General features: G+C 38.3%; 1 protein-coding gene across 6 annotated transcripts in view; it reads right to left on the reverse strand.

Annotated features, from left to right (window-relative positions):
* The window catches only part of ALMS1 (ALMS1 centrosome and basal body associated protein), a 189,712-nt gene that overhangs the window by 53,491 nt on the left and 121,470 nt on the right, over nt 1-14,751 (reverse strand). For 5 of the 6 annotated variants that reach the window (XM_061431900.1, XM_061431899.1, XM_061431896.1 and 2 more), the window contains one exon: nt 10,584-10,709. In XM_061431900.1, coding sequence (XP_061287884.1) covers nt 10,584-10,709 — 126 coding nt within the window. Of the gene's footprint in view, nt 1-8,727; nt 8,872-10,583; nt 10,710-14,751 lie in introns of all 6 variants that reach the window. The other variant, XR_009739311.1, reaches the window with a different exon arrangement.

Raw genomic sequence — 14,751 nt, forward strand, 5'->3', positions numbered from 1 at the left:
GCATTCTGCATTCCGAAAAGAAGGTTAGGATCAATAACTCGAGGGAGAGGCAGGCCCAGTTGTTGAGCTGCCTGATGCTAGCTGTGGCCTTTTTTGAAATTTTGCAAAGGAAAAAAAAAAAAAAAAAAAACAAAACAAGGGACATCCCCGGTGGTCCAGTGGTTAAGAAGTCACCTTCCAATGTAGGTGATGTGGTCCAGAAACTACGATCCCACATGAAAGTGAAAGTGTCACTCAGTCAAGTTTGACCCTGTGACCCCATGGACTTCAGTCCACCAAGCTCCTCTGTCCATGCAATTCCCTAGGCACAAACACTGCAGTGTGTGGCCATTCACTTCTCCAGGGACTCTTCCCCACCCGGGGATCAAACTCAGGTCTCCTGCATTGCAGGCAGATTCTTTACTGTCTGAGCCATGGGGAAGTGGTGTACCTTGAGGCAACTGGTCCCTTGGGCCGCAAACTACTGAGCCCACACGCCACAGTTAGAGAGAAGCCCACACAGTGCATCTAAGATGTAGCCAAAAGCAAACAGATAAATTTTTTTAAAATGCAAGACCTTCATTGTGATTCTCTCCCTATTACCCAAAGAAAAGGGGCATAGTCTTGAGACACTAGCCTGCTGTATTTTCCCCTTTGCTGGACAATGAAAGAATAAAGCCATCTCTCTCCTCCTCCAAAACTGTCTGTATGTCTGTTGGGCATCAATGCACAGAAAGCCAAGAATTTGGCAACAAAATTAGAAAAAGACTTCCTTTCCTCTTTTAAAAAAACAAAACTGTTTTTATATATTATGGAACAACACAAACAACTGTACATGAGGTTTTTTCACAACTTCCCTTTATTCTCCAAGAGAGGTGATTATGTCAGCTTCAGAGGTGGGGAAGAATACAGTTCCTGAGAGCAGCAGGTATATATAAAAGAGAATCAACCTCACTGGAGCCAAGAGGCAGTTGAAAGAGAGTGCAGCCACACAATATATATATGCCACTGAGTGTATGCATACTTATTTTCCTGTATCTGTGTTCAGCTGTAAAATGTATCAAAATAAGTACAGGTTAATGTTTGGGACAGGAAGAGTCCAGAACTCTAACAGGAGATCTGGAATCTCTACACCCACCTGGATGTTTTCATAAAAAATATGTTTATCATGTGCCATATTCCATGTAGTGCACTTGTACACAAACACATCTGCAAACCAACTCTGTCTAAACTCAACTGCAGATTTAACATCTCCACATGGATGCAGAAGTCTCATTTTTAACATGTCCAAAGCAGGTATCTTGACCATCTTTCCCAAATCTGCTTCTTCCTCAGGCTTCTCCATCTCAGTAAATGTCACCTTTTTTTTACCAGTTGCTTATTCTAGAAAACTAGAAAGCATTTTTTTTTAACCTCCTCTCCCTCACTCTCCATATTTCATTACCAAGTCCAGGAGGAACTATTAAACTTATAAAAATAAGTTGAATGTTTCCATTTCTCTCCATCTCTATCATCATCACTCTAATCCTAGATGCTACCCCTTCTGATACTGACCACTGCAACAGCCTTTAGGTAACTAGTATCCTCAATTCCACTTCTTGACTCCCTACTTTTCATTCATAAGCTATCCTCTACGTAGCAGCATGAAAAAATTACAAATGTAAATCAAACCGTAATTGCCAACTGGAATAAAGTTCAAATGCCTTAATATAGTTTACACAACCCTGCCTCGAAGGCAATGGCACCCCACTCCAGTACTCCTGCCTGGAAAATCCCATGGATGGAGGAGCCTGGTAGGCTGCAATCCATGGGGTCGCTGAGGGTCAGACACGACTGAGCGACTTCACTTTCACTTTTCACTTTCATGCTTTGGAGAAGGAAATGGCAACCCACTCCAGTGTTCTTGCCTGGAGAATCCTAGGGACGGGGGAGCCTGGTGGGCTGCCGTCTATGGGGTCACACACAGTCGGACACGACTGAAGTGACTTAGCAGCAGCAGCCTCATCTTGAGCCTACCTATCTTTAACCAATTCTAGCCACAGCTCTGCTCTACCCACACTGCCTTCTTCTCATTTGCCAAATGCATCAAACTTCACTGTTTCTGGAGCTCTGTTCATATTGTTCCCTCCAGCCAGAGCACTTTCACTCCTCACTCTGTCTGCCTAATTTACCTATATCTTCTAGATCTCAGTTCTAGAGTTTCTTCTTTAGCAAGGTCTTCATGAGCTCCTAAAATTAAACTGGATCCTCTTATTCTCTTAGAACTCTTATTTTCTTAATGCATCATTTGTAAGTTGTGTACTTATTTGTATCTATTTGTTCATATCTACCTCCCCACTTGAGCATAATCAGAGGGGACATGTTTATTTTGGACAACCCTATAAATGTAGCACCTAGTATAGTATCTGTCAGGAATACTGGGACCGTACTTAGAAGTAGAACTGTTAGTTCATATTGTAATTCTATGTTTAATGTTTTGAGGAACCACTATACAGTTTTCCATAGTTGCTACACCATTACCATTAGCAATACCCAAAGAGTTTTAATCTTCCATATTCCTGCAATCCTTGTTCTTTTTTATTTCATAACAGCCATCCTACTGGGTATCTCTTCATAGTTTTCACTTGCATTTCCTTTATGACTAATGATGTAAAACATCTTTTCACATTCTTTTTGGCCATCTGTATATCTTTCCTGGAGAAATGTCTCTTTAGATGCTGTGCTCATTTAAAAATGAGATTTTGTTGTTGTTGTTGAGCTGTTAAGAGTTCTTCAGACATTATGGATATTAATCTCTTATCAGATATATAAGAACTGCAAATTTTTTTCTCAACTCTGTGAGCAAACTTTTTACAATGCTGATAATTTTTTGGGGGGAGCAAAAGTTATGTTATTAAAGTCCAATTTATTTATTTATTTTTGGCTGTGCTTTTAGTATCATTAGTTGTCAAGAATAAAATAAAGATTGTTTATTCTGCAAAATTAACTTTTTTTCTAACTAAATTTTCTGTTGTGTTAAACTGCACCAGTCACTTTCAGCTTCATTTCTCTGTAATGAATTCTTCATTTTGATTCATCTCTTCAGCTGGATGAGTCTTCAAGTAAATTTCCCAAGAAGGTACAGAGGTTGAACATACTTTTGTATACAAAACTGTTACTGTATGCCTATAAATCCTTGAATTATATAATTTTCCCAATAAACACAGACTTGGTTCCATTATTTTTACATTTAACCTTTCAAATAAACCTGATATCAGATTTAATTTTGTTCCCTTTTTTCAACTGTATATTTATAGGATTTTTTTCCCTTTTAATACTCAAAAATCTTTTTCTGGTATGTATCTCAGTCTCTTTCTACTGATTTTTGCCCTTTCAATCTGCATACAGTGCTGCCTTTGACTACCTCTCTTGGTTTGGCTGCTATGGCACTTTTGGCCGTGCTGGGTCTTCGTTGCTGCAGGCTGGCTCCTCCAGCTGCGGCACGTGGGGACTACCCTCCCTTGCGGCGCAGGCTCCTCTCGTTGCAGAGCACAGGCTCCAGGCGCGGGCACTGGCAGGTGCCACGCGCTAGCTCGAGGGTGTGCAGGCTTCAGCAGTGGTGCCACGTGGGCTTAGTTGCTCCAGCAGCACGTGGAATCTTCCCAGATCAGGGATCAAATCCACGTCCACTGCACTGGCAGGCGGATTCTTAACCACTGTACCACCAGGAAGTCCCTCACAGCTGTTTCACTTTCTTTTTCCTCTGTAATTTTAGAGACTTTCTCAGATTTGTCTGAATCACTAATTTAACTTCCACCATGCTAATTCCATCCTTTCCTGCCTGAACAATATATTTTACGCCTGCTACCAAATCTTTACAGCTTCACACAGTCTTTTCCGTTGTATTGTTGCTGCCCCCCTTTTATCTAAACTGAGACAAAACAGAAAATTCACAAATTAAAATAAGTGTACAATTCAGTAGTTCTTAGTGCTTTCACAACCAATACTGATATCTAATTCTAGAACATTTTTGTCCCCCACAAAGAAATCTTACATATGGTAGCAGTTACTCCCTATTTTCCCATCCCCTACCATTCCCTTGGCATCCACTAAGCTACTTTCTGTCTATATGGATTTGCTTATTCTGGGAATTTCATGTAAATGAATTATACAATATATGACCTTTTGCTATTGGCTTGAAATATTTCTCCCTTTAATAATGTATTTTTTTTTTAGTTGTTAGTTTTGATTTATATATTTGGTACTCTGCTATTAGGTGCATATACATTTTATAACTGTTATATTTTCTTGATGGATTGACTCTTTCATCATTATAAAATGACACTGTCATTAATAACAATTTTTGTTTTGAAGTTTATTTTGTCTCCTAATAGACACTCTAGCCCTCCTTTGCTTTTTTTTTTTTTTTTACAGAGCATATTCTATTCCATCCTTTAACTTTTAACTAATTTATCTTTGAATCTCAAGTAAGTCTCTTTTTTTTGGCCTCACTGCACGGGTTGAGGGATCTCAGTTCCCCGACTAAGGGTTGAACCCGGGTCCACGGCAGTGAAAGTGCTGAGTCTTAACCACTGAACCACCAGGGAATTACCCAAATAGGGGCTTTTTCAGAGAAAGACAAACACAGTATCATACCACTTATATGTGGAATCTAAAAACAATGATACCAATGATCTTATTTATAAAACAGAAATAGACTCATAGATGTTAAAAACAAACTTATGGTTATCAAAGGGAAAGCTGGGGACACGGGGTAAATTAGGAGTTTGGGATTAAAAGATACACACTACTATACATAAAGATAAAAAAAACAAGGACCTACTGTATAGCACAGGGAACTATATTCAGTATCTTATAATAACTATAATGGAAAATAATCTGAAAAAATATATATAGGTAAAATTGATCATTTTGCCATACACTTGAAACACAATATTGTAAATCAACTATACTTCAATAAAAAAATAAAGTGAGGCTTCTGCAGACAGCATACAGTTAAATTATGTCTTTTTAGCCAATCTGTCAATCTCTGCCTTTCTATCAAATTGTAATCCACTTACATTTAATGTAGTTTGAGTGTAGGATTTAAGTCTGCTATTTTTCTATTGTTTTCAATGTTTTATGCTTTTTTTTTGCTCCTCAGTTTCTGTACTATGCCCCTTTTGTGCCAAATAGCTATTTATTAGTATATCATTTTAATTCCTATGATGACTTTTACTATATATAAAGTTATTTTCTTAGTGATTGTCCTGGGAATTAACATTCACATGTTAATATAAATCAACAATCTATTTAAATTAATAGCAATTTTAATAGTATATATAAACTTTTCTCCTTTATAATTGTCTCCTCCCCTCTTTATGCTATTTTCACAAGTTATATAGCATTATACATTTTGTGTCCAATAACATAAATTTATAATTATTGTTTTGCATTAGTCTTTTATGTCATATAGAAGGAAAAAGGAACTACAAATAAAAATACCTTTCTACTGTCTGTATTAACTTATGTAGTTACTTTTATTACTCTTATTTTTCAATGTGGATTTGAGTTACTATTTAGGTTATTGAGTTATTATTTCATCTTGAAAAATCTTAGTATTTTCTGTGAGTCAGTTTGTTAGCAATGTAGTCTCAATTTTTGTTTATCTGAGTATCTGAGAATGTCTTAATCTCTCCTTTTTTTTTGAAGTTTTTTTGGGTACAGAATACTTGGTAGGTAGGTTTTTTTCCCTCAGCCTTTGAATATGTCATTGTAATGCCTTCCGGTCTATATGGCTTCTGATGAGAAATCAGAAGTCTCTTTGAAGAGACTCTGTACTCGTGTTGGCTGCTTTAACATTCTTTGTCTTTTGATGGCTTATGATGTATCTAGACACGGATCTCTGAGTTTATCACGCTTGGACTTCCTTGAGTATTTCGGATGCACAGATTAACAGGAGTCCTTAAATTTGCCAGTTTGGGGCCATTATTTCTCCAAATACTTTTTCAGCCTTTTTCTCTCTCTTCATCTCATTATGTGTATATCAGATTGCTTGAGGGTAATCCATAGGGCGCTGAGGTTCTGTGGACCTCTCTTCATTCTTTTTTTATTCTGTTTCTCACACTGTATAATCTCGACTGACTTATCTTCACTAAGTCACTGATTCATTCTTCTGCCTGTTCAAATCTGATATTGAGTTTTCTCTAGTGAATTTTTTATTTTAGTTATTATACAAAATTTTCAACTCCAGAATTTCTGTTTGGTGATTTTTATAATTTCTCTTTTACTGATATTCTCTATTTGGTAAAACACTGTTCTTATACCTTCTTTTAATTCTTTGTTGAATTTTTGTTTGTTCATTTGTGGCTGTGCTGGGTCCTCCTTGCTGTGTGGGCTTTTCATTAGTTGTGGCGAGCGGGGGATACTCTCTAGTTGCAGTGCATGGGCTTCTCATTGCAGTGGCTTCCTTGTTGCTGAGCATGGGCTCTAAGGGCTGCTGCTGCTGCTGCTGCTAAGTCGCTTCAGTCGTGTCCGACTCTGTGCGACCCCATAGACGGAAGCCCAGCCCACCAGGCTCCACCGTCCCTGGGATTCTCCAGGCAAGAACACTGGAGTGGGTTGCCATTTCCTTCTCCAATGCATGAAAGTGAAAAGTGAAAGTGAAGTTGCTCAGTCGTGTCCGACTCTTCGCAACCCCATGGACTGCGCAGCCACCAGGCTCCTCGGTCCATGGGATTTTCCAGGCAAGAGTACTGGAATGGGGTGCCATCGCCTTCTCCAGGGATCTAAGGGCATGCAGGCTTAAATAGTAGCACGTGGGCTCAGCAGGTTGCGGCTCATGGGCTCTGTCTAGAGCACAGGCTCAACAAATGTGGCTCAGGGGCAGGGGCTTAATTATTCTGCGGCATGTGAGATATTCCCAGATCAGAGATCAAATCCTTGTGTGCTGCACTGGCAGGTGGATTCTTTACCAGCCACCAGAGAAGCCCCCTTTAGTTCTTTAGACATGGTTTCACTTAGTTCTTTGAACATACTGTGACTTATGCTATTTTTTTAAAGTAACTTTTCTAAACTAATTCTGTAAACTCTACTGAAGTTCCCACTCAACTAGCTTAGTGATAAGCTAAGATACAGATATTCTTAAACATCTATAAACAATGAATCTCTCTGTCTTTGCTGAGGGATTACGTGCACAGAGCCTTCAACACTGAGGGCAGGGAGTTAAAAATTCTGCCTTAGCCTTTCCTTTCTTCTTGTCCACAGCCTTAAGGCAGGCAAAGGTTAAAGGTCTCAGGTCTTTCCTGAGCATGCACATAGGCCTGTGCACATGTGTAAGTCTTCCAGAGCCCTAAGAATATGTTAATGGCTTTCAAAATATCTATAGACATCTCATCTTCAGTTTTTCCTTTAAAAGAAGCTCATACACACTGGACAGCTCTGAGTAATGTCAAATAAAGACATGCCTTTTGAGTGGAGTCTTGAAAGAGAACTAGCTCTGTTCTACTCCCTCTAGTCCTGGAACTATAGGCTGATATTTTTCAAGATTCTCATTGAGCTGGGTGTGGGGATGAGAATAGAGTAAATTAAAATGCCACAAGCTTACTATTCTTATCAAGGTTCAGACATTTTTCTTCAATAAATGCTTACTACAAAGGCTACAAGACTTTGGTTTATTTCCAGAATTTTGGAAAAGTTTTCTATAAAGTTTTGCCAAATTTCTGTTGTTTTTATCACAGGGCAAAATTTTTCATGCTACCATTTTTTTCTGCTATAATTTTCTCTGCCATTTTTTGGCTATAACTTCTCATCTTCTTTTAAAAATTCCAGCCAGTTCTCTCCCAATGGCTTTTTGCTTCTATTGATAGTTAAGTGTTAGTAGTATATACATTATTTAAATATCTCTAAATGAATATAAAAATAACATCTATACTTTATATTGATATGAGGTATAAATATCTTTAAAAACAGACATGGTACCTATCCTCACAGAGGTTACTCTCAAATATAACTGGAACCTTGTTACTATTTCACAGTGTTACTAGTCCCAAAGAGTGTATCTCTAACATCTATCTCTTTCTTTCATTTCAGGGAATATTGTCACCCTGTTTATTTAACTTATTTAACCACTGCAGAGTACATCATGTGAAATGCTGGGCTGGATGTAGCACAAGCTGGAATCAACATTGCCAGGAGAAATATCAATAATCTCAGATACACAAATGATACCACTCTAACAGCAAAAAGTGAAGAGGAACTAAAGAAACTTTTGATGAAAGTGAAAGAGGAGAGTGAAAAACTAGCTTAAAACTCAACATTCAAAACACTTAAGATTATGGCATCCGTTCCCATCACTTTCTGGCAAACAGATGGGGAAACAATGGAAACACTGATAGATTTTATTTTCTTGGGCTCCAAAATCACTGCAGAAGGTGACTGCAGCCATGAAATTAAAAGACGCTTGCTCCTTGGAAGAAAAGCTATGACCAACCTAGACAGCATGGGAAGTACTGATGCTGAAGCTGAAGCTCTAATACTTTGGCCACCTGATGTGAAGAGCTGACTCATTAGACAAGACCCTGATGCTGGGAAAGATGGTTGAATGGCATCACCGATTCAACGGACATGAGTTTCAGCAAGCTCTGGAATATGGTGAAGGACAGGGAAGCATGGTGTGGAGCAGTCCATGGGGTCCCATGCAGTCACAAAGAGTCAAACACAACTGAGCGACTGAACAACAAGAGCAAATCTCTTTTTTTGTGAGATTACCTTTGCCTTGTGTTTTTGTTTTTAAAAGGATTTTATGAGTTCAACAGTTTACTCATTCTCAGTTGAGAAATTTTTTGGCCCAAATATCTGCAGTGGTTTATGACTTGCCCCCGGCTCCAAACTCTAGTTGGATCTTCCATATATCTATGGAAACACAATATACTCTTTAGACAATAGCTATCAGAACAGTTTCAAGGATTTCACCAGTAGCTCTACTGGTATAAGAAAGTATTATTTTCTATTGTTAATTCCATCCACTCTCAGAACAGATGGAAGAACATGAAAAAATTACAACCTCAAGTATATAGCTAACAGATCTCTTCTTGTCTAATTGATGAATTCAGTACTTTATAGGGACAAGATTTCTCATGATACAACGTACCATTCCTGAGTCATTTTCTCTTCCCACTGCTGTCCCATTTTTCTCAAAGTTAATGTCTCCAGAGGGAAGTGTTAGGGATGTAAATGAACAGAAGCACACAGGAGACCTCAAAAATACTGAACACTTGATCAGATTTCTATTGGTACATTTCTGTCTTCTGAACTAGGGGGCTGAAAGTGAGACTGAGATCAAAGATGTTCCTACCTACAATCAATTAAGTGAGCTTATTTTATTTCTGGTAGCCATTAAGTGTCTTTTTAAAATCATAGCCATGAAGGTAGTGAAAAATTCTCTCCAGATCTTGGTTATAGGCTTAACAATCAATCCTAACATTGGCATCACATTGGGAAGTCAGAAGCAGCAGTAACAGGGGTTTAACCTCAGTTACCATTAGACACTAGTTTGGTTTTCTTAAAATCAAATCTGTGTAACACCAGGGACAACTACTTTCTTTTTAATTTTTACACACATAAAGATGTCTACTGACCAATCATGAAAAATTCATATTTAAACTGAATCAAATCATCTCCCGTGGACCAATTAATATGTTATCCCAACAATCAAAACCCCACATCCTACCAACTCAGTATCTGTATCTTATAATTTTCCACAGAAAATGTTTATTGAGCTCTTCCATGGGGTGCTATTCACTTTCTAAATCTACAGTTCTCTTGTGGTGATCTCAAAGAAGTGCTGTGGGATATTTTAAAATCCTAGGGAAATAGTGATACTTACTATCTGGTGTACACTACAAATAACCAAATCCCATGGACAGAGGAGCCTGGCGGGCTACAGTCCATAGGGTCACAAGAGACTTAGCACACACAGCACATACACAGCACATACAGAAACTAGCACCTAAATGTTTCAACATTAGATACTGTTACATTCCTTTCAACTCTGTTGTATCTTTGCAGAGCTGGGTTTTTGACTGTTTCTGTAACAAAAATAGTGAAGGAGAGTGGTTGCGTCCCATTTCATCTCATGGTTTGAGAAAGTTTACAGTGCCCAATAGCTGCACATGTCTCATCAGTAAGTAATTATGGGTATTTATGAACACAGTAAAATATTTTCTTTCAAACACAAAACCAAAAAAAAACCCTAATATTTTTGCTTATTAAGTTGCTAGATCAAAACAGTATTTTTATGTGCTAATAACACAATAGCTTAGTATTTGAAAAAAATACTTCCTCTAATTCTATGCTGCTGATGACTCATATCCACATGATGATGGGGAAAAAGATCACCCAACCAAAAAATAAGGTCACTATGAACAGAGAAAACTTGGAAACCTTTGTCCTAGATGGAATCCACTAACCAAAACATGTAACTGTTCACACAATCTTCTTGAAATATTTATTATATGTTTGAGTGTACACAATATATCTGACACTTATCTGAACCAGAGACTGATCAAAAATAGTTCCATATTTCACTTAAAAACTAAATAGCAATGAGCTTTCATATGTCATACCTGAGTGTGAGCTCTCAATGGTGGTGTCTGATTTGGAATCCAGAGACGAAGGAATCTGTGTTAACTGTGGAACATAGTACATCTTCGTACTACCAGAAGGCTTATATGGCAACAGTAAAGGCTGGCCTAAGGAGATAAAGATCAGAATAATTATTAAGAAAACATTTATTAACTAACTGAATAAACATTAAGTACCCTTCAAGATTCTTGGGATATATTCATGAACTAGAATTCTATAAAGAGATAAACAGTATACAATTAGCACACTAAATAAGTAAATCATCTAGTACTTTAATAAATTATTAGTGATATAAAAAATTAGAAAATGCTGAGGAAGATAGGAAGTACTGGAGAAACTACAGCAGCATGCGGTCTAAATAGAGTGGTTTTAGCACCTATTCCAATATATAGCAATCTATTCAAATATATTTCTCTAACTAAGAAACACTTTACCTTATACTGAACGCAAACCTGGTCACTCTTAACCCCTACAACTCAATTTTGGAGGTTCTGCCTCTAGAATCATAGGAAATAAATCTAATTCTATTATATGTGGCAGATTTTCAAACTAAAAGTTTTCTATTATAAAAGTAGAAATTCTCAATATTAACAAAATACACAAAAGTAAAAAAGACAAAGCTCTACTACCCAAGATAGCTGTTATTGACATTTTAATGTACTTCCCACATGTCTTCCCTCTGTATTTGTTTACATAGTTGTGTACAGTATATATAACTTGGACTTCAGCTTTTCCACTTTACATTAATACAATTTTCATTTTATTTCACAGCTTCACATTTTAAAAAAATCATTATACTACAAATTAAGTGTATTTAACCCTTCTCCTAATGTTAAAAATTAGGGGTGAACTAAATTTTCAATAATTGAGAATTCTGTGAAAAAAAGACTTTCTGTTTATAGCATACCTATTCTCCCCTGCTGTCCCGTATCACACAGATTTTCTGATTTCAGAGTTAAAAAGTATGTCATTTATAAAGTTGTTTTATTATAAACTTCTAAAATTCTTTCTAAAATGTCTGTGACAGTATAATAATTTGATTATTATAGAGGATGAAGTCTTTTTCTATATACTTTTCTTTCAAGATGTGGTAGAAACCCTGATTCTATAACAGCATCTTTTTAAAAAATTAACCAATTAATTAATGGCTATGCCGGGTCTTTGTTGCTACTCGCAGGCTTTCTCTAGTTGCAGTGAATGGAGGCTATGTTTTCGTCGTGGTGCGTGGGCTCTAGGCACCTGGACTCAGTAGTTGCGGCTCATGGGCTTAGATGCCCTAAGACATGTGGGACCTTCCCAGATTGGGGATCAGACCCATGTTCCCTGTTCAGTTCAGTTCAGTTCAGTCGCTCAGTCGTGTCAGACTCTTTGCAACCCCATAAACCGCAGCACGTCAGGCTTCCCTGTCCATCACCAACTCCCAGAGTCCACCCAAACCCATGTCCATTGAGTCAGTGATGCCATCCAACCATCTCATTCTCTGTTGTCTCCTTCTCCTCTGCCCTCAATCTTTCCCAACATCAGGGTCTTTTCAAATGATTCAGCTCTTCGCGTCAGATGGCCAAAGTACTGGAGTTTCAGCTTCAACATCAGTCCTTTCAATGAACACCCAGGACTGATCTCCTTTAGGATGGACTGGTTGGATCTCCTTGCAGTCCAAGGGACTCTCAAGAGTCTTCTCCAACACCACAGTTCAAAAGCATCAATTCTTTGGCACTCAGCTTTCTTTATAGTCCAACTCTCACATCCATACATGACCACTGGAAAAACCACAGCCTTGACTAGATGGACCTTTGTTGACAAAGGAATGTCTCTGCTTTTTAATATGCTGTCTAGGTTGGTCATAACTTTCCTTCCAAGGAGTAAGTGTCTTTTAATTTCATGGCTGCAATCACCATCTGCAGTGATTTTGGAGCCCAGAAAAATAAAGTCAGCCACTGTTTCCCCATCTATTTGCCATGATCTTAGTTTTCTGAATGTTGAGCTTTAAGCCAACTTTTTCACTCTCCTCTTTCACTTTCATCAAGAGGCTCATATCCCCTGTATCAGCAGGTAAACTCTCAACCACTGGACCACCATGCAAGTCCTCTGTAACAGCGTGCATGTATGGTCAGTCACATCTGATTCTTTGTAACCCCATTAACTGTAGCCCATCAAGCTCCTATGTCCATGGGATTGTCCAAGCAAGCATATTGGAGTGGGTTGCCACTTCCTTCCCCCAGGATCTTCCTGATCCAGGGACTGAACCCACACCCCCCACTCCCCACCACCATCGCCTGCATTGTAGGCAGATTCTTTACCACTGCAATACCTGGGAAGTCCCCTCTGTAACAAGATCTTAATATTAGGCTGGGTACATACTGTCCATCTGTACATTATATTTCCCAATCTCCCCTGTAGCCATGTATGGACATATGACTAAGTCTGGGCCCATAAGTCAAGTGTGAGAATAATGTGTGCAACTTCTAGGCATCCCATTAAAACACTCCATCAGCTACTGCTAAAATTTATCCTCTTCATTACTCTTCTTTTTCAGAATTTTCTTTGTTATTCTCCATGATAAAATTTAAGATCAAAATTTAAGTACAAAACAACAATTTTGCTAGAATTTGAGTAGAATTATGTTAGGAGTATACATTCATTTGGGAATAAATGACATCTTTACAATATTCAGTTTTACTATTCAGAAATATTTCATCCCTTCTTTTAGTCTACTGGTCCTTTCTTTTCTATCCCTACACAGTGAAAGTGAACATGAAAGTGAAAGTCACTCAGTCGTGTCCGACTCTTCACGACTCCATGGACTATACAGAATAGTCCATGAAATAGAATCCATGGAATTCTCCAGGCCAGAATCCTGGAGTGGGTAGCCTTTCCCTTCTCCAGGGGATCTTCCCAACCCAGGGATCAAACCCAGGTCCCCAGCATTGCAGGCAGATTCTTTACCAACTGAGCCACAAGGGAAGCACAAGAATACTGGAGTGGGTAGCCTATCCCTTCTCCAGCGGATATTCCCGACCCAGGAATCGAACCGGGGTCTCTTGCATTGCAGGTGGATTGTTTATCAATTGAACTATCAGGGAAACCCCATCCCTACACAAAGGTCGTATAAATTTCTTGTTCAGGTTATTTCTGAATATATTATGGGGTTGTATCACATATCTGAACAGAATTTTGTACACAGCTATCACCTCTGATCAAACAGACCAGCTTCTTCAGTTTATCCTTACAGACCATGATTTTCCCTTGTATCCTGTCATCAGCTCTAGACTGACTCCTAGTTACACATGTCTAGCTTATAAAAATCGTTTGATCTTAGCCAAAAGGCCAAGAAGTGATACTCAAGACAGAGTCTGATAGCCCCAGGAATGAGAACTCCCTGACTCTGGACACAACAATAACTTTTATATTACTTAGAATTACTACTGCATCATTCTGATGATTTGATATGAAATCCATATTACTAGTACCCTGCTTCCAACCAAGGAACTGACTTCAGAGTGAAGGAAATGAGACAAGAGGCTGATGCCTAAAGGAATTCACTCTTCTCATCAGAAGTCTGATCGCCCACAACTATGGTAAACTCAACAAAAAAAAAAGAAAAAAAGTGAGTGAACAATTCACTGAAAACCGTTGTGGCACAAGCTGGTGGGTATCACTTTCTGAGGCTGGAATGCTAGCTTACAGAATCTGGCACATGCTCAGAACCATATATGGTTCTGATACTTCTATCCCATAGACAGAATGCATGTATTCAGGAAAAAAGGTAGAAGCCTTTAAAATCGTTTCCTTTCCATCTCCGTGACTGTGCTTTGTTAGATGGAAGATCTTAGAAATAAGGGAGGGGCAATTCTATCAAGAGACAGGAGCCATCTGGTCATTTTACATTCTTTACGTCACTGAAATAGTGACATAAGCAGGCAATAGGGAGTCATAATGTTGACTAAACTATGACTGACCTTAACTATCAAGGAGAAATAAGGTTACCTTAGAAAAAAGACAGTCAATAGGAGTCTGGCTAATAATAAGGGGACCACTTTACCAAGCTTGATCATAGAAATTAATAAAAATTATTTGAAATTTATAAATAAGGGCTAGTGAAGTCTTAGCCTACTTAAGAATACTTGTACCACTGCAACAAGCAAAAAC

The sequence above is a fragment of the Bos javanicus genome, chromosome 11 (genome assembly GCF_032452875.1).
Source record: "Bos javanicus breed banteng chromosome 11, ARS-OSU_banteng_1.0, whole genome shotgun sequence".
Lineage (NCBI taxonomy): Eukaryota > Metazoa > Chordata > Mammalia > Artiodactyla > Bovidae > Bos > Bos javanicus.